Source organism: Kluyveromyces marxianus, chromosome 5 (assembly GCF_001417885.1).
Source record: "Kluyveromyces marxianus DMKU3-1042 DNA, complete genome, chromosome 5".
Taxonomy (NCBI): domain Eukaryota; kingdom Fungi; phylum Ascomycota; class Saccharomycetes; order Saccharomycetales; family Saccharomycetaceae; genus Kluyveromyces; species Kluyveromyces marxianus.
Genome location: NC_036029.1, coordinates 422,900 through 439,588, shown reverse-complemented (window position 1 = coordinate 439,588; position 16,689 = coordinate 422,900). Strand labels below are relative to the sequence as shown.

General features: G+C 41.2%; 8 protein-coding genes and 1 non-coding gene across 9 annotated transcripts; 5 read left to right on the top strand and 4 right to left on the bottom strand.

The window, feature by feature from the left end:
• Positions 1-74: 74 nt before the first annotated feature.
• On the bottom strand, positions 75-3,287 carry SGD1 (MIF4G domain family protein; the record flags this gene model as incomplete). Its single annotated transcript, XM_022820187.1, has 1 exon — positions 75-3,287. The coding sequence occupies one exon, from the start codon at positions 3,285-3,287 to the stop codon at positions 75-77; it is 3,213 nt and encodes a 1,070-aa protein (XP_022676675.1).
• A 313-nt stretch (positions 3,288-3,600) lies between these two features.
• On the top strand, positions 3,601-4,683 carry MSP1 (protein-degrading AAA family ATPase MSP1; the record flags this gene model as incomplete). The annotated part of the gene is made up of 1 exon (XM_022820186.1): positions 3,601-4,683. The coding sequence occupies one exon, from the start codon at positions 3,601-3,603 to the stop codon at positions 4,681-4,683; it is 1,083 nt and encodes a 360-aa protein (XP_022676674.1).
• Positions 4,684-5,016: 333 nt separating this feature from the next.
• Positions 5,017-5,710, top strand: ERV1 (flavin-linked sulfhydryl oxidase; the record flags this gene model as incomplete). The annotated part of the gene is made up of 2 exons (XM_022820184.1): positions 5,017-5,103; positions 5,228-5,710. 2 exons carry the CDS (start codon positions 5,017-5,019, stop codon positions 5,708-5,710), a joined length of 570 nt encoding a protein of 189 aa, XP_022676673.1.
• Positions 5,711-5,846: 136 nt separating this feature from the next.
• Positions 5,847-8,297, bottom strand: VRP1 (Vrp1p; the record flags this gene model as incomplete). The annotated part of the gene is made up of 1 exon (XM_022820183.1): positions 5,847-8,297. The coding sequence occupies one exon, from the start codon at positions 8,295-8,297 to the stop codon at positions 5,847-5,849; it is 2,451 nt and encodes an 816-aa protein (XP_022676672.1).
• A 1,045-nt stretch (positions 8,298-9,342) lies between these two features.
• On the top strand, positions 9,343-9,414 carry KLMA_R504. Its single transcript has one exon. It is a non-coding gene; the product is annotated as a tRNA-Asp (tRNA).
• Positions 9,415-9,592: 178 nt separating this feature from the next.
• KLMA_50202 (DUF3445 domain-containing protein) lies at positions 9,593-11,056 on the bottom strand (the record flags this gene model as incomplete). The annotated part of the gene is made up of 1 exon (XM_022820182.1): positions 9,593-11,056. One exon carries the CDS (start codon positions 11,054-11,056, stop codon positions 9,593-9,595), a length of 1,464 nt encoding a protein of 487 aa, XP_022676671.1.
• Positions 11,057-11,415: 359 nt separating this feature from the next.
• On the bottom strand, positions 11,416-11,907 carry POP6 (ribonuclease P/MRP protein subunit POP6; the record flags this gene model as incomplete). The annotated part of the gene is made up of 1 exon (XM_022820181.1): positions 11,416-11,907. The coding sequence occupies one exon, from the start codon at positions 11,905-11,907 to the stop codon at positions 11,416-11,418; it is 492 nt and encodes a 163-aa protein (XP_022676670.1).
• Positions 11,908-12,640: 733 nt separating this feature from the next.
• On the top strand, positions 12,641-13,576 carry RPP0 (60S ribosomal protein uL10; the record flags this gene model as incomplete). Its single annotated transcript, XM_022820180.1, has 1 exon — positions 12,641-13,576. The coding sequence occupies one exon, from the start codon at positions 12,641-12,643 to the stop codon at positions 13,574-13,576; it is 936 nt and encodes a 311-aa protein (XP_022676669.1).
• A 363-nt stretch (positions 13,577-13,939) lies between these two features.
• KLMA_50199 (uncharacterized protein) lies at positions 13,940-16,138 on the top strand (the record flags this gene model as incomplete). Its single annotated transcript, XM_022820179.1, has 1 exon — positions 13,940-16,138. One exon carries the CDS (start codon positions 13,940-13,942, stop codon positions 16,136-16,138), a length of 2,199 nt encoding a protein of 732 aa, XP_022676668.1.
• Positions 16,139-16,689: the final 551 nt, after the last annotated feature.

Below are 16,689 nucleotides of genomic sequence, written 5' to 3'. Positions count from 1 at the left end.
ATATATATATATCACTTTTATTTAGTGCCATAAAATGCATTTTGTATCTATGTTATAAAAGAACACTCAGGACTTTAGAAGTCGGAAGTCTTCAATGCATCGTCTATCAATGATTTAAAGGTATTGACTGCCCACGATAATCTCCTAGATTCCCTCTCATAGTCCTTAGACCCTTCAACCCCGGATATGTATTTTGTATATTCGAAGTGTTTATTAATGAACCACTTCAAAGCTTTAAGAATAACTGTTTTGTTTTCATTAGTGATACCGTTGTCAATTAAAGAGAGTAGTTCATTAGAGTTGTATTCAAATGATTTCTTTCCATCTTTTTTAACCTTTTTTTCGGCAGTTTTACCAATAGTTAGGAACATTTGAAACAAAAGTATCTCAAAGAATACGAAACCGTCTGAGTTAATTCCTCCCATTAGCGGAACATGTTTAAATATGTCCAATTTCAAAGATCCGTTGGCAATTAAGAAACCAAAAAATCTTCCTTGCTTTGCAAGAGTTTGCAATTTAGCATCTTCATCAAGGGAATCATTATTGAATAAGGTGTCCTCATTTTCATCATCTGAATAGGATTCTGTCTCGAATTTCTTAACTATTTCCCAAAACAAAAACTGAAAAGATTTAAGCAGCTTATGATTGTGCTCCGAAAGCTTCGCTGCGAGAAGTGAATAAAATGGATTGTATCCAGTAGTAGCACCGTCGTTACATAGACAATGCACTAAAACACGAGTTATATCAAGACTCTGTTTACTTTTAAGGTTTAATTTCTCAAGCTTAGCAAATGCATCTAAATAATCTTCCGCAGACATAATACTGACAAAAATAGCTCTTCTAACATCAGTATTCATCCTTTGTTGCCTAGCAACTTCATTCCAGTCTATAATTTCTGAGAGTAAGTTATCTTCCAATTCAATGTTTAATTTCGTATCGATTGAACTGTCAGTATTCGTCTTTTTCACCTCATCGAAAGCCGTTTCTTGATTACCCTTCCATGATGCACCAATTAACCACCACTTACCTTTGGTTTCAACATTTTTGATATCATCTAAAGATGCTAGTAAAGGTTCTGAAGATGCTGACGTGGATATACGTAGCGAACCTATTATTGTTTTTTTCAAACTTTGATGACTGGCTGCCATAACAGATGGTTTCAACCTATTATTCTTTAGATCAGTTAGTGTTTCAAGTAAGAAACTTAATCTTGAAGTCTGCTTTAAACCCTTGACGTTGTTCAATAGCTCACTGATGATATCTTTCAATGCTCTAGGATCATCACCTCTAATCAAAGAACCTGACACAGAAATAATTCTCAAAAGAAGTTCGGTGGTGTATTCATTCGGATTCTGAATTAATTCTTTAATAATATCATAAATCAATCTGCTTGACACCAAGCCAAAATTATACGAATAGGAAAGCAAAGTTAGAAGATTTGTAGCCTCCTTTGATATCAACATTGCCTCTTCAGGATTAGGGCCCTTGCTTTGAATGAATTCCATTTGCTCATTGTATATATCCAAAAACTTTTGAACTAAAGCTTGAATGAACGATGCACCTGCTTCTGTGCCTTTAAGCTTCCACATGCTGAATGCCACACCTGCATAACTCATAATAAATGTATCTAGAAGTTTATTCTTCTGTGCTACAACTTCAATTATTTGATTATTGATTGCATCGTTAACATATTGTCTTGCATAATTGTCATATAGCTCATTTAGGGAGGTAACTATAACAGTTATGTTGGAATCCGACAATTTGTTTAACAATGATTTAACCTTCTTTTTAAGTTCTTTGTAAGTTTCAGAGTCGGAATCCTCTAGTTGTTTTTTTCTCAAAGATGGTGGAATGTAAGCTTGTGACGTATCAGAAACTGGTGCTGTATAAATATTTTCCTTCTCCTTGGGCGCTTTAGATGGCTTTCCGCCCTCTAATTCTCGAAGTTGTTCCCATTCTTCTTCGTCAAGATCACCTTCGCTGAACTCCTCAAAATCACCACTTGATAGCTCATCATCCGACGAAAAGGGATTTTCGACTTCTTCTTCCTCTTCTTCGTTCCCTGATATAATTTCATCTTCTGCTTCTGACATAATTTCATCTTCATTATCTTCTTCTGACATAATTTCATCTTCCTCATCTTCCTCACCTTCTTCACCTTCCTCTCCAAAATTCTCAAAGTAGTCAAGACCTTCTAAGAGACCACCAATTGCATCATACTCGTCCGCCGCATGCAATTTATTCTTCTTTAGACCTAATTTACGAGCATAGTATTTCATATCCTGTTCGTCTCTTTCAATCGCTGCTCTTTCTTCCGGAGTCAAAGGAGCATATGTTCTATCTTTTTTACTTTGAGTGGTATTCTTCTTAGGTTTCATATCTTGGGACTTACTTTTTTGCTTCTTTTCCTTCATTGCTTTTAGAGCGGCCATTGTTTCTTCAACTGTCATCTCTTTATCATCCGCTTCATCATCTTCGGCATCTGAGTACTCACTTGACGATAGCTCGTCATCATCACCATCATCAGAATCAACATCTGGAGCAGCCGCGACAGCTTTACTATTATTACTATTCTTCATCTTCTTTTCTTTCAACTCCTGAAGCTTCATCATAGTTTCTTCTGCTGTTAGAGGTTGATCCTCATCATCGTCCTCATCAATATCGGAGTAGTCACTTGACAATTGATCGTCATCATCAGAATCGACATCTGGAGCAGGCATTGCGGTTTCACTATTACCATTACTCTTCATCTTCTTTTCTTTCAACTCCTTAAGTTTCATCATAGTTTCTTCTGCCGTGAGAGGTTGGTCTTCATCCTCATCCTCATCGTCACCTTCCAACTCGCGAAGCTGTTCCCATTCTTCTTCGTCTAAGTCTCCCTCGCTAAATTCATCAAAATCACTAGCAGATAATTCATCATCGGACGAAAATACCTTAACATCATCTTTCTCAGCAAATCTAACCTGCTTAGGCTTAGATTCTGACTTCTTGCTCGTGCTTGATTTCTGGTTTTTCCGAATGGTATCTTGTACTTTTGAAACTTTCTTAACCTCATGTTGCGTCTTCTTTACAGGGTGCGAGTCAGACTTCCCACTACGCTTAGCCTTCTTACTTTCACGCTGTTGTTTCCTAAGCTCTTTCCTTCCCAATGGAGCCTTTCTCTTCCCATTACGTCCTGAACTCTTTACCTTAGGTGTCTGAAATCTCGAATCATCTTCATCATAGTTTTGGCCCTTAAGCTCGTCCAACAACACACCTGGAAGCCTAATACTATGTTTCTTGGACATCCTGCCTCAACCAATTACCGTTTGAAGTACTATGAAGCCTAAGTATATTCGTTTCTTCGACGTCTATTTCTTTGTTAATCATCATCAAGCTCATCGCCTGAAATTTTTCAGCTTTTCACATATTAAAGGTTTCTTTTTGTTGATGTATATGATATTAGAAAAGAGTTTAACACATAATTAAGACTCACTTTTGAAGAAGTCAGACAAGTAGGCGTGAAACGGAGTTTATTATAAGGGTGATATATACTTGATTCGAGAGTAGACTTTGCATTTAAATAAAGGAAAGCAACATAACCTGTTTAGGAAGGAGAAAATGGCGCCTAGGATTGATTTGAAGACTATAACGGATTTGTCTGTTCTCTTTGGGACGGCTATTTCGGTGTATTACTTGGTGAACCGGTTACTGGCAGAAGCTGAGGGAGGTCCATTATCAGGGAACTCGAAGGATTCAAAGGAGAGACAATCATTAGTGTGGCAGAGACTATGTGCTATGAATCCTGAGTTGGAGGAAGTGAGTTTGAATGGATATGAGCGCAGCGTTTTGGCATCTGTTATCACCCCGCATGACATTGATGTTTCATTTGAGGACATCGGTGGTCTTGAAGATGTCATTGAAGAGCTTACGGAGAGCGTGATTTACCCACTTACAAGCCCTGAAATCTTTCAAGAGAGCTCGCTCTTGGAAGCACCTAAGGGTGTGCTATTGTACGGGCCACCTGGGTGTGGTAAGACTATGATAGCCAAGGCATTAGCCAGGGAGAGCGGTGCTAATTTTATCTCTATCAGAATGTCATCTATCATGGATAAATGGTACGGTGAGTCCAATAAGATTGTTGATGCAATGTTTTCTTTGGCCAACAAAATCCAACCATGTATTATTTTCATCGATGAGATTGACTCGTTCTTGAGGCAACGTGCCTCCTCCGATCATGAAGTAACGGCAATGTTGAAGGCAGAATTTATGACTCTATGGGACGGTCTCACGTCAAACGGGAAGGTAATGGTGTTAGGTGCCACAAACAGAATTAACGATATCGATTCAGCTTTCTTGAGAAGACTACCTAAGAGATTCCCAGTTTCTCTACCAAATGCCGATCAGAGATACAAAATATTGAGCAAGTTCTTAAGGGACACCAAAGTAGACCCTAGAGACTTTGATTTGGATTACATCGTTCAATGCACTGCCCAAATGTCAGGTTCTGATTTAAGGGAACTTTGCAGGGACGCCGCTCTTACCGCTGCAAGAGATTATATCAAGGAGAAAAGAAAAATCACGGAAAGTGGTAAGGTAGATGATCTAAATAACCTCAAAATGAGACCATTGACCAACGACGATTTCCTGAAAAATCTCAAAGTAGATGTCGGTGTAGCTTTCTCTAGAGCAGCATTGGATTGAGAACCGATGCCTTTTTTAACACATCAGACATATATATATTATATGTATGTATATAAACACAAGTAAAAGAATCTATATATTGCATGCACGAAAAAAAGCTGCAATAATAGGTGGGTGCCAAGTCTTTGGAAATCACCTTAACATGACTCTCCCCAATGCCTTTTGTTACTTTGGTGAACTCCGCGTATTTTGACACATTATAGATTCAGTTGAAAAAGATTGGATTCTATAAAAGACGTTCTAGGTTGCTTATATATGTAAGTGTTTAAAGAATATAGTTGGGCGTAACAAGATAGTTGACAGACGGATAGTGGAGCAAACAGCTCATCAAAGATGTCTAATAACACAGAAACAGATAAACAAGTGAATATCGGACCATCTGGCAGGCAAATCATATACGATGAAGATGGGAAACCGTTCGTATAAGAATAATATTTAGTCATCACCCGATCCAACATTTTACTAACAGGATATAATGAAATTCCTAAATGGAATTTAACATAAATACAGGTGCCGTTCTTGTAATACGCTACTGGATTTCAAGTTTGTAACGGGCAAACTTACATCTGAGAAGAGTGGTGCTGGTGCTGGTGCTATGGCTGGTGCTACAACTGTTGATATGTCAGATCAAACGAAAGACCTTCCCAGCGCTGCATCAAAAGAACCTGCAAACTTAATTCCTGGCTCTAAATCTTTTACCAAAGTAGATCCTCCAGATGTGGAAGAGTTAGGGCGTTCTTCATGGACTTTACTGCATTCAATTGCAGCAAAATATCCAAATCGTCCATCAGACACTCAAAAGCAGGAAATGAAACAGTTCATGACCATCTTCTCCCATGTCTACCCTTGTAATTGGTGTGCCAAAGATTTTGAGAAGTTTATCAAACAGAACGCGCCAAAGGTCGAATCTAAAGAAGCTTTAGGTAGGTGGTTATGCAAAGCCCATAATGAAGTGAATAGAAAATTGAAGAAAGAAGAATTTAATTGCGATTTGTGGAAGAAGAGATGGGTTGATGGATGGGAATGAGTCTGTTGACTGGTTTCAGATTGCCATTTGCTCCTATTTATTATTAATTGTGCGAATGTATTATCATGAACACGTCCCATATATAATTATTTATATATAAATATATACATTTATAGGTTTTACCTATGTAAAATACTCATGTGAATAGACTTAAATCTAGTGGAACACTAGAACCTCTACCACTAGGGTATAATTTAGTTTTTCCCAAAAACTTCCGTGGTTTTGGCAAGTCAGAGCTATTAGACCAGTTAAATTTACTGTCATCAATTTTGACTCCAGACCTATTCGTTTTCACTCCGACAGAGTTTCCGCTTCCCTCAATAGTGAAATCTCCAACGTCTATCTCTGCAGCATTAGTATATGGGTTTTGTGATTGAGCTGGACGACTTTGTTCATTACCAGTCGAGAAAAGCCTGTGTTTGAAATCACGTTTACCTCGTTCTTCTTGTTGCTGGAGAGATTCTTCAGGCTCAGATGGCGAAAATGCCGTAGGCGGAGGTGGTGGAGGTTTCGAGCTTTGCAGTGTCGAGATATCTGGAGCACTAGATGCAGGAGGAGCTTGTGGTGGAGGTGGAGGTGGAGGGGCTCCAAATGGTTGAGGAGGTAAGCTATGAGGTAATGATGGAGGGGCATGACTCTCTGTCGAACGAGATGCTGGGCTGTCTATAACATGCGAGTCGTCTTTTCTGCGTTCTATTTCAGCTAAGAATGGTAGACCACCGTTTGCAGATGAAGCCGGTGGAGCCGGTGGAGCAGCAGGTGGGGCAGCAGGTGGGGCAGCAGGTGGGGCAGCAGGTGGAGCAGGTGGAGCCGCAGGTATGCTAGTCTTAGGTATGGATGGTGTTGGTGGTGCCGCGGACATTGGAGGAGGGGGAGGAGGAGAAGAAACGTTTTCTATTACGTGTGTATTGTCTTTCCTACGTTCTATTTCAGCCAAAAATGGTAGACCACCGCTTGCAGGTGGAGTAGGTGCACTCGTCTTAGGTGGGGTTGGAGCTGGTGGAGCTTGTACTGGTGGAGCCGGTGGTGGTGGGGGAGCCTGTGAAGATGGTGGTGGTGGGGGAGCTGAAGATCCTGGAGGAGGAGGTGGAGGAGAAGAAACGTTCTCTATTACGTGTGTATTGTCTTTCCTACGTTCAATTTCAGCCAAAAATGGTAGACCACCACTTGCAGGTGGAGCAGAGGGGGTCGATTTTGGCACTGATGGCGGCGCCGGTGGAGCTGCCGGTGGAGCTGCCGGTGGGACAGGTGCACTTGACTTTGGTATAGATGGAGTTGGTGGAGCTTGCATTGGTGGAGGTGGAGGTGGGGCTCCAGATGGCTGAGAAGGCACCCTCTTATGTTGTGAATGTGATGTGGAATTTTGTACAACATGCGAATCGTCTTTTCTGCGTTGTATTTCTGCTAAGAATGGCAATCCTCCGCTTGGTGGAGCACCTGATGGAGGAGGAGGTGCCTGAGATGGTGGTGGTGGTGCCTGAGTTGGAGGAGGCGGTGCCTGAGTTGGTGGTGGTGGTGCTTGAGATGGGGGCGGAGGACCTGATGGAGGAGCAGGTGGTGGAGGAGGAGCCGATGAAGGTTTCGACTTATTTGATGTTGAATGGTTTTGTGAATGTGAGGTGTTGTTTGTTCCATCAACCACAAATCTGTCGTCTCTTTTCTTCTGAATTTCTGCCAAGAACGGTAGTCCACCGGCAGGTGCTGGAGGAGCCTTTGGTGCCGACGAAGATGAATGGCCATTACTGGATTTAGGTTTTGGCGCTGGAGCAGATGGTGCAGGGGGAGCAGCAGCTGGTGGGGCAGGAGGTGCGGGCGGAGGAGGAGGAGGAGCAGCAGCAGAATTAGAAGAAGGGAAAGATGTAGAAGGTGGTGGTGGAGGGGCTCCTGGTATTGGGGGTGCCTGTGATGGAACTGCAGGGAACGAAGTAGCAGGAGGCGAAGGTGCAGCACCAGGGAGTGGTGGAGCTGCTGTTGGAGGAGCTGGAGCTTTTGCTGCTGCTGATCCAGATGAAGGTACATGGGGAGTTGGTGGTGCACTCATCGAAGGTATAGGAGGCGCCGAAGATGGCATTGATGGAGCAGAAGTTGTATTACTGGAACCACCATCACTCCTAGAACTCTGGGTGTGTTTACGCTGAGGCCTATTCGAAGGAATTCTAGGTGAAGATTGACTGTTGGAGCCGTTGCTATTTTTGTTCATATTGCCATGACCAGGCAGAGGAGGTGCACTAGCCGGAACTGCTGGAGCACTACCGGAGTTTGGCTGCACATGTTTCAACTTAGGAAACCCTCCAGCTAATATATCACCCAATTGAGGACCTCCTGGCATCGCTGGAGGCACAGCAGGCGCAGAACCAGGCATTTTACCGGGAACTGGAGCAGAACTTGGCGCAGAACTAACACTCGATCCTCCAATCATAGGAGCACTTTTATCAACCGTATGCGCTTTCTTTAGCTTTGCACCCTTTCTAATATCACTTAACAATGCATCTCGTCCAGGAACAGCCGCTGGTGGTGGTGCAGCTGGCGCTGATTGTCCACCAAACATCGGTGGAGGAGGCGCTGGTGGAGGAGGAGGACCGGCCATTTTTCACTTCCTTTTAGCTTATGGTTGCCTATAGCCTCGACAAATTACTGAATAATGAATATACTATACTGTTCAGTAGTCTCAGCCCTTGGAAAGACTCAATTTTGTAGCTGTTGCATCCCAAACCCCTATGTTGACTTTGTTATCAATGTGCTAGAATCATTAAAGGCTTTTAAAGACTTGTTTCTTGCAGTTGAAAAATGGAACCGGTGTTTTCCATGTTATTACCCGGACAAACAGTTTTTAAAATAAAAAAATTCAAAACGAAACCATCTCAAAGTTACCCGGATGCCACACGTAGCCCTCTACACAAAAAAGTATACTGGTAGTGCGGGTAACAAAGTTCTACACCAGCAGCAGCAGCAGCACAGCAAGTGATGGGCGACCCAATTTGTATTTTCTATTTGTATATAAAGAGCATTGAAAAATTTGGAGCATGTATATGCAAATGTATGTGACAATCGCTGTCCATCGAACATAATTGAGTATAATTGATCTAGATTAATTTGGGTGATCGTCATCTTTTACTATGACTCCAAAGCGACAAGGGAAATACAATGTGCTAGCGACAGGAGTCCTAGCGCGTGGTGTTTTCTTTTGGAGTGTAGTAAGGAAAAAAAGTTTGTATATAGAACATTATTGTGGCATCTTCGAAGATCCGTGCGCAGATATTTCTTTCAGTGGTGCATGGATTCAAAGCGATGCCCAGATTAGATACCAGTTTACTGGGCCTTGTTTCTGCGGGTTTTCCTCTGTTGAATGCCGAAAGCATCATCAAGAGAATTCGCGAATGGTGGCATGCACCTAGCAGTGTTGCTTACCTTGGAAACTGAGGGTACATCCTGTTTATATAATGGCGTGTGGAGTGTAGGACCATTGCATGGTTAATCTTGATTAGCGTGTGGGACGATGGTAGTCTTTCGTTTTGTTTTGTTTTGTTACATTGAATTAGAGCAGAGTAGACTGATATAAATTAAAGAAGTGCCTGATGGGTTTGAAACGTAATAGACCTTTGCAATTGCCAGGGAATACATGAAAAATAACATCCGCGATAGTTTAATGGTTAGAATTCGCGCTTGTCGCGTGCGAGATCGGGGTTCAATTCCCCGTCGCGGAGTTTTCTTTTTTGTCTCTATCTCTCTTCTTTTTTTTTTTTTTTTTTTTTTTATCATCTGCACTCTCCGGATGGGAAAGCACAGGCAAGCCGAGCTTCCCTCTAGGTATACTCTTCCTACAGTCTAAAAACGTCTAAAAGCGTCAGTCAGTCATTCATATTTTGTGTTTGCTAGTACTATCTACACCTTACTATTTAGTTTTGGTTCTAGCATTTCCAACAATGCTGGCCCCCACTCGGGTCTACGTTTATATTGTCCTATCGTGTACTGCATGCCCTTTACCGCCTCGCAAAGATCTTGAATCACCCCTTCTTGAGAGTAGTAGTCATTAGGCAAGAATTCATCCTGCAAATTCCACAAATACGTCTTAATTGAAAAACACATAGCCTGTGTATTCTCGAATTTTATTAAACATTGTCTTTCCGATCTATAATGTAGGTCGTGTCCACCATGCAGCTCGTCCAGCGTTTTCGCTCTGATTTCTTCTGTCGCAACACCTTTGTTGTCATCAGTGACATACAGCTTCGAATGGGTTTGGAATGAGAAATTTATTCTCATCACCAATTTTTGAGGCTTATGCGTTTGGAAGAATTTATTCATTTGCGATTGAAGTTTTATCTTATACTCAGGAACCGGTCCATGAATTTGAGTCAACGGCTTGAGGAACCGTTCGCGTGGGTTGAAACCAGCAGCAAATGCAAAGCATCCAGACATCAAGATATACTCGCCATCAAATTGTTTATTTGCATTTGGCGACAATAAAATCAAGTCCTCTTCAACCATACGTTGTACACTAAGTATAAGTTCATGAGCTCTCCGTGTTTTTTCCGTGGTTACAAGTGGTATTCTTCCCACCTTGTCCCTTAAGTTCTTTGGATTGGTCAACTCCGCTGGTATGATGCCGACATTGAAACAATAGTATTTCAAGAATGGCACGTCAGTGTTTCCTAGTTGCAAGTACTTCTCAGCATTAACAGGATGATATTCATCCATGATACTGTTATGTAATACGCCTGGAGTTTCATCATCAGGGCTTAACACAACTTGAAAGTATTGTGGGAATCTGGTCACTAAGTAACTAACCACAGAATTGTACCACTCACATACCGCAGCATCTGCAATCTCAACATCTTTTGCAGTAACCAAAACTTCATCAGTATAGTCAGAGTTATAATAGGTATCACAATTGACCATTGCAGGATCCAAGTGGTACATGACATCTTTATATGCTTCTTTAATTATCTCCCACTTTTTCTCTATCCTACTCTTTAAGGTATTCTCAAACATAAACCAATGCTCAAGTGGAATGGACTTCACACCCATCGTTAATCTATATTCACCTGGTTTGAAAGGTTGGTAAGGGAACGGATTTGTTGTGGACCATGGTGTATAATCTTTCTCTTGTTCTGATGGTTTTAAGTTCCGCATGTAGTCAACCGGTTGCCATCTCTTCTTTTGGTATACCGCATTGTCCACAGGTTCTGGGGTGCATGGCTCCTCTGATGGGGTGTCTTCAGCAATTATTTCAGTCTCAACTGATTTGGGCTCTTTGGAAACTAGATCCTTGTATAGTTGATATAAAATATAGCATAACAACGGGAAAGTCACTTGCTTCCTTAAAATCAAGCTTAGATCGATAATCATCGGTTTATATATGACCCTTATTCCGAGATTTCAATAAACAAGAATTACAAAAGTAAATCAGAGTTAGCAGCTAGATTACACCAACCAAGCGAATATCATCTATGATTCCAAGAGGTGTTATATGGATACCTTGGTCACCATGATTATCTTTTTGGGACTGACTGGACGTTATATATATCGGACTTCCCTATGACACAGGCCCAGAGAAGTGAAAAATTCCATTGGAAAAATTGTATTTTTTCAATTTCCATGTAACAATGATCATAGATAACAATGGAGGAACTTCTCTTATCTATGGCGGATTACTTTTCCCGCAAGGTAACGTGATGAAGAAATGATTCGCTACTGGCGGAATGGTATTAGCTTTGCTTCGTGAAGCCTGATAGATTCTTCACATCCTCTATTGTAAATGCAATAATGAGAATTGGAATGTTGACCTTTTGATCAAGTAATTCGTTACGCCCTGGCTTCACCTCCACGAATGAATCCAACCTATTGAATTGATGCAACTTCTTTCCAGCATCAGTACTCTTGAATATCTCTATGATGGATAATGTCTTTTGTATATGCATACCATAAGAAACAACTACTATATCATTGTTCATTCCTGCTTTTTTCACTAGGGAATCAACAGACTGTTTTATATTTGAGTTTTTGCTGAACGTCGCATAAGTGATATCTACAGATTTAGATGAATTACCGGTAAGAGGGGTGGTGCTCTCACTCATTCCACAATTGCGTAGTGTGTCTGGTAGAATAACATTGCTGATATAGGCTGTAACATCGGAATGATTCGAGGGATCCACATCTACATCCTTTTGCTGGTATATTAGTCTAATACTTTCTGACATATTATTATCACAAAACAAAACCTGTCAATCACTAGTTATCTCAGTTGGGGATAGTTTCTTGCAAAGACTACTAATCTTGGTTTAGTAATACCCTTTGTAAACTCTTCTTCTTCATCTTTTCTTTCTCTAATTTGTATTATACTAGATGAGATAGATCCCTCCAATTCAAAATTGGTTAATGGGTAACCAAAAACAATACGGGACTGTACGCACCCATACACCATTCCAAATGTCAAATTTTAAAGATCAAAATCCTTCAAACTACACTTGTGGTTGATATGAAAAATATAATTTCCGTTTTAAGAAGTCACATGACCACAATAGTTGGACATAATGAAGATGGCGTAAGTATACTAATAGCAAGCACTGGTAACGCCCTAATCCAGCGCCGCCTAGCTTTCGAGCTGAATTGGAGCTGGTAAGTACTCATTTGCGGCTGCAATTCTACTATGGAAATTTCTATGGTTCTTTTATTTTTTTGTTTGCTGGCACGTTGAATTATTGACATTACCGAAGATTCCTGTCAGTTGGTCTGCTCTGAGATTTTTTCCAAAAAAAAAAAAAAAAACACAGAGTGTTGAAGCTCTGAAATTTTGAATAAAAATGGAATTTATCTTTCAGTATATCACAATGCTTAGTATCTAATCAATATTTTAAGCGTACTTTCTAGTTACAGTTTATAGCTAAAAGCTACAGGTACTACCTTAAACATCCTATCACTAATAAAGTCGAAATGGGGGGCGTCCGTGAAAAGAAAGTTGAATACTTCGCTAAGCTAAGAGAATACTTGGAAGAATACAAGTCTGTATTCGTTGTCGGTGTCGACAATGTCTCTTCTCAACAAATGCACGAAGTCAGAAAGCAATTGAGAGGTAAGGCTGTCGTCTTGATGGGTAAGAACACCATGGTCAGAAGAGCTGTCAGAGGTTTCATCTCCGACTTCCCAGACTACGAAAAGTTGTTGCCATTTGTCAAGGGTAACGTTGGTTTCATCTTCACCAACGAATCCTTGCAAGAAATCAAGGATGTCATCATTGCCAACAAGGTTGCTGCTCCAGCCAGAGCCGGTGCCATTGCTCCAGAAGACATCTGGGTTAAGGCTGTTAACACCGGTATGGAACCAGGTAAGACCTCTTTCTTCCAAGCTTTGGGTGTCCCAACCAAGATTGCCAGAGGTACCATTGAAATTGTCTCTGACGTTAAGGTCGTTGACGCTGGTAAGAAGGTCGGTGCTTCTGAAGCTTCTTTGTTGAACTTGTTGAACATCTCTCCTTTCACCTACGGTTTGACTGTCGTTCAAGTTTACGACAACGGTCAAGTCTTCCCAGCTTCCATCTTGGATATCACTGACGATGAATTGGTCTCCCACTTCGTCTCTGCTGTTAACACTATTGCTTGTGTTTCCTTGGCTGCTGGTTACCCAACCTTGCCATCTGTCGGTCACTCTTTGATCAACAACTACAAGAACTTGTTGGCTGTCGCTATCGCTGCTGACTACGTCTACCCAGAAATTGAAGAATTGAAGGACAGAATTGAAAACCCAGACAAGTACGCTTCTGCTGCTCCAGTCGCTGCCGCCGCCGCTTCCTCCGATGCTCCAGCTGAAGAAGCTGAAGCTGAAGAAGCTGAAGAATCCGACGACGACATGGGTTTCGGTTTGTTCGATTAAACAACTTAAATTATTGGAATTTAACTTACTTTTCTATGTCTCGGTACTTGAAACTTTATAATCAGCTCCTGCTTGTATAGTCTCTAATTATCTTAGATATATCTTTTTCTAATATTTACGGGAACGTTTTCTTGCATTGAGCGCCCTCAATTAGGCTTAAGGTATAATTTGTCTGTCGGCAGGGTTGAAAACTGACATTCATTTTTTTTATTTTTATTTGTTAAAGTTTTTGTTGTGCTGTCTGTAGCCAGTAAATGAAAACTGACGTTGGACACAAACTATTTAAACAAGTTACCTACATAGAACATGATGTATTATATTCTAAAAGAGAGAATACCACTTTAAAAAACCCAGAGTTCAAAAATGTCCTTATCAGTAAGGAGCCAGAGTCAAGAGAACAAAGTTCAACTAGACTTGTCAGAGAAGAAAAGCTTCTTCAAACCATTTCAAGAAAATGAAGACTGTAGCGACAATTTAATTTCGTTTGATAATGCAGAAAGAAAATTTGTTCCTGATTCAACTATTGGATCCAGCATCAAATTAGATGGGTCGAGTGTTGTTAGATTTTCTATCCGAGTTGAGGATCAGTCAAGGACTTGTGAAAGGAAAGAACAATCACTTATTAATACAGGAACCCAAGAAAGTGAAAATAGGACCAATAGAGCCGTTGGTATTAGTATAATTAAAAACGATCTTTTCATCAACAAATTGGAGAATCTTTTGGAGGATGATATTTTCCATTGTTTTGAATCAAGTAAGTCGAATTTTGTGGATATGTTTGATGGAATCGTTGACAATTCGGTCTTAATTAACGAATTTGAATCTGATGATCCGTTGATAGCAGCAACAGCAGCAACAGAAGACGAAGAAGCTGTAGAAGACGTTATAGTTCGAGATAATAGATATAATTTGGAAAACAGACTTGCAGATCTTTGTGATTTAGTTTTAGTTTTGGACAAAGTCTTGGATTTTCTGGAAAGAGTAACCAATTTTCCTCCCCATGAGGATGTGCTTAAAAAGTGCATGGATCTTATTACGAGATTAGTAAAAGTGGCACCTGAGAATGAGCTTGCAGTTCTTTTACGGCAGGCAAGAACGGAAATAAATCAATCCGAGGCCCAAATTGCAGAGGCAAAGGGAAACTGTTTAACATCGGTGATTGCTTTACAAACTCTTACCAATGTCCCAAAACAATTATTGAAAAGCCTTTACTTTGAAGTCGAAGGACAGGACCTAAGTGTTACTGAAAGTAAAAATCTTAAGACTAGCTACAGTTTCCTCTTGGTGTACCATATGATGTCATTATTGTTACGGAAACTATTTGAGCTCTGTCTCTTGATGGACTGTACATCTCACAAGGTTTTGGAGGCTCTCGAAGGGTTTATATGGATTGCAATTGAAATGGACAAATCTGACATAATAATAAGAATGGAAGATCAATTCTGGAGATGGAATAACCAGAATAAATGGATTGATGAAACTGAGGTGCAAGCTTGGTGTATCAATCTAGTTATAAAGATGGAAGAGAACTTTAACAAGGAAGTCACGTCGTGTCAAGATGAAGATGAACAGTTGAACATTAAAGACAAGTACAACCTTGCAAAGCTCTTCATTAACGAGTTTAACGATATGCTATTTTCTTTGAGAAAAGCTAATGATGGTACTGAAGCAACAAGGGAATATACAGACCTCTTGACAAGGTTTGCTAATAGCTTAGAAACCCGACTCAGTGGAAGAGGAATACGTCGCCATTGGGAAGAAGATGGTATGGATGAAGAAGTAGGAATGGGATCTATAATGGAGAGCCACTCACCTCTAATTTCTGAGAGGAATTTTGCACTTGGCAGCCTGGTTCTAGGTAGCTCCTCTGTCACAATGATTGTTGATGCAAACATAGAATTACAATTGCCTCAAGAACCCTCGTACGAAGCCTCAAGAAGTATTATCATTGACGCTAGAGAAGTTGACGAGACTAAAAGTGACATTGTGAAAAGTCAATTGAGGGAAGCGTCAGGGACTGGGCCAGGACCAGAGCCCGAGACAGAACCAGCGACAATAGAGGAACAAGAGCAGGAACAGACCCAAAGAATTGATGGCGGGACAGAATTCGACACAATGGTTCTGCACGACGGCTCAATATATTTCCACACGAGGCCTGTCCGATGGTTGCATTTCATGACGACAGTACCGCACGATGGCTATAGGTACAAGATATGGATGAAGCTACGTAAGATAAAGGAACATTGCGTAATTCACTGGCCTCGGCCGGCGGGTTCCGGCGAAGGGTTTGCACATGGGATCCAGGATCAAGAACAAGACGAGAGACAAGACCAAGATCAGAACCAGAACAGCCACCAGAACAGCCACCAGGCGTTAAGCGTCCGGTCTAAGAACAAAGCGAAAACGAAAGTCTCAAGCCATATCCGGAACGGCTTGATCTTCCAGGACGAGTATCTGAACACTACATACGGGGACCTAGACCCACCGACGCCGGGCAGGTTCAGCAGACTCAGGGAGAAGAAGAAACGACTAATGTTCAAGTTCTTCGGAGATGACGACTAAACGTGTGTACGTACTAGTACCATTCCTGCCCCACCAAACTCACTCCAACAACTCTAGTAGTGTATGCGTATGTATGTGTGTAGCTTATTAATACATTTGGTTCAGCACCACTCACCTCACCTCACCTTACCTCACCTATCCACCCATCCAATTCGCAACGCTTTGAATACCTGACGCTAGTCCGGGTTACCTGGCAAGGAGGACAATCTTTTCTTATCAGCCACTTAGCCACGTGATTCCCACCCCTTGCCTCTCCTTCCTCCTTCCTCCCTCCCCCACACTTACCAACCGTAAAAAAACCAAAAAATAAAACTAAACACGGGCGGGCATCTGCTCCCCCCACACACAACCCGCAGCACAGTACCCCCCCATTCTTAAAAGCGGATTACCCCCGCACAACCACGGAAATCCTTGTCCACACTAATTAATACTCATTTACCTACTGTATTAATTATTTATCAGCAAACTGGCAGCTCGTCTAGGCGCGGCTCGAGAATCGTATAGGTCAATTTAATTTTTCCTGATATTCCTGCTTCTGCTGTTTTCTATGG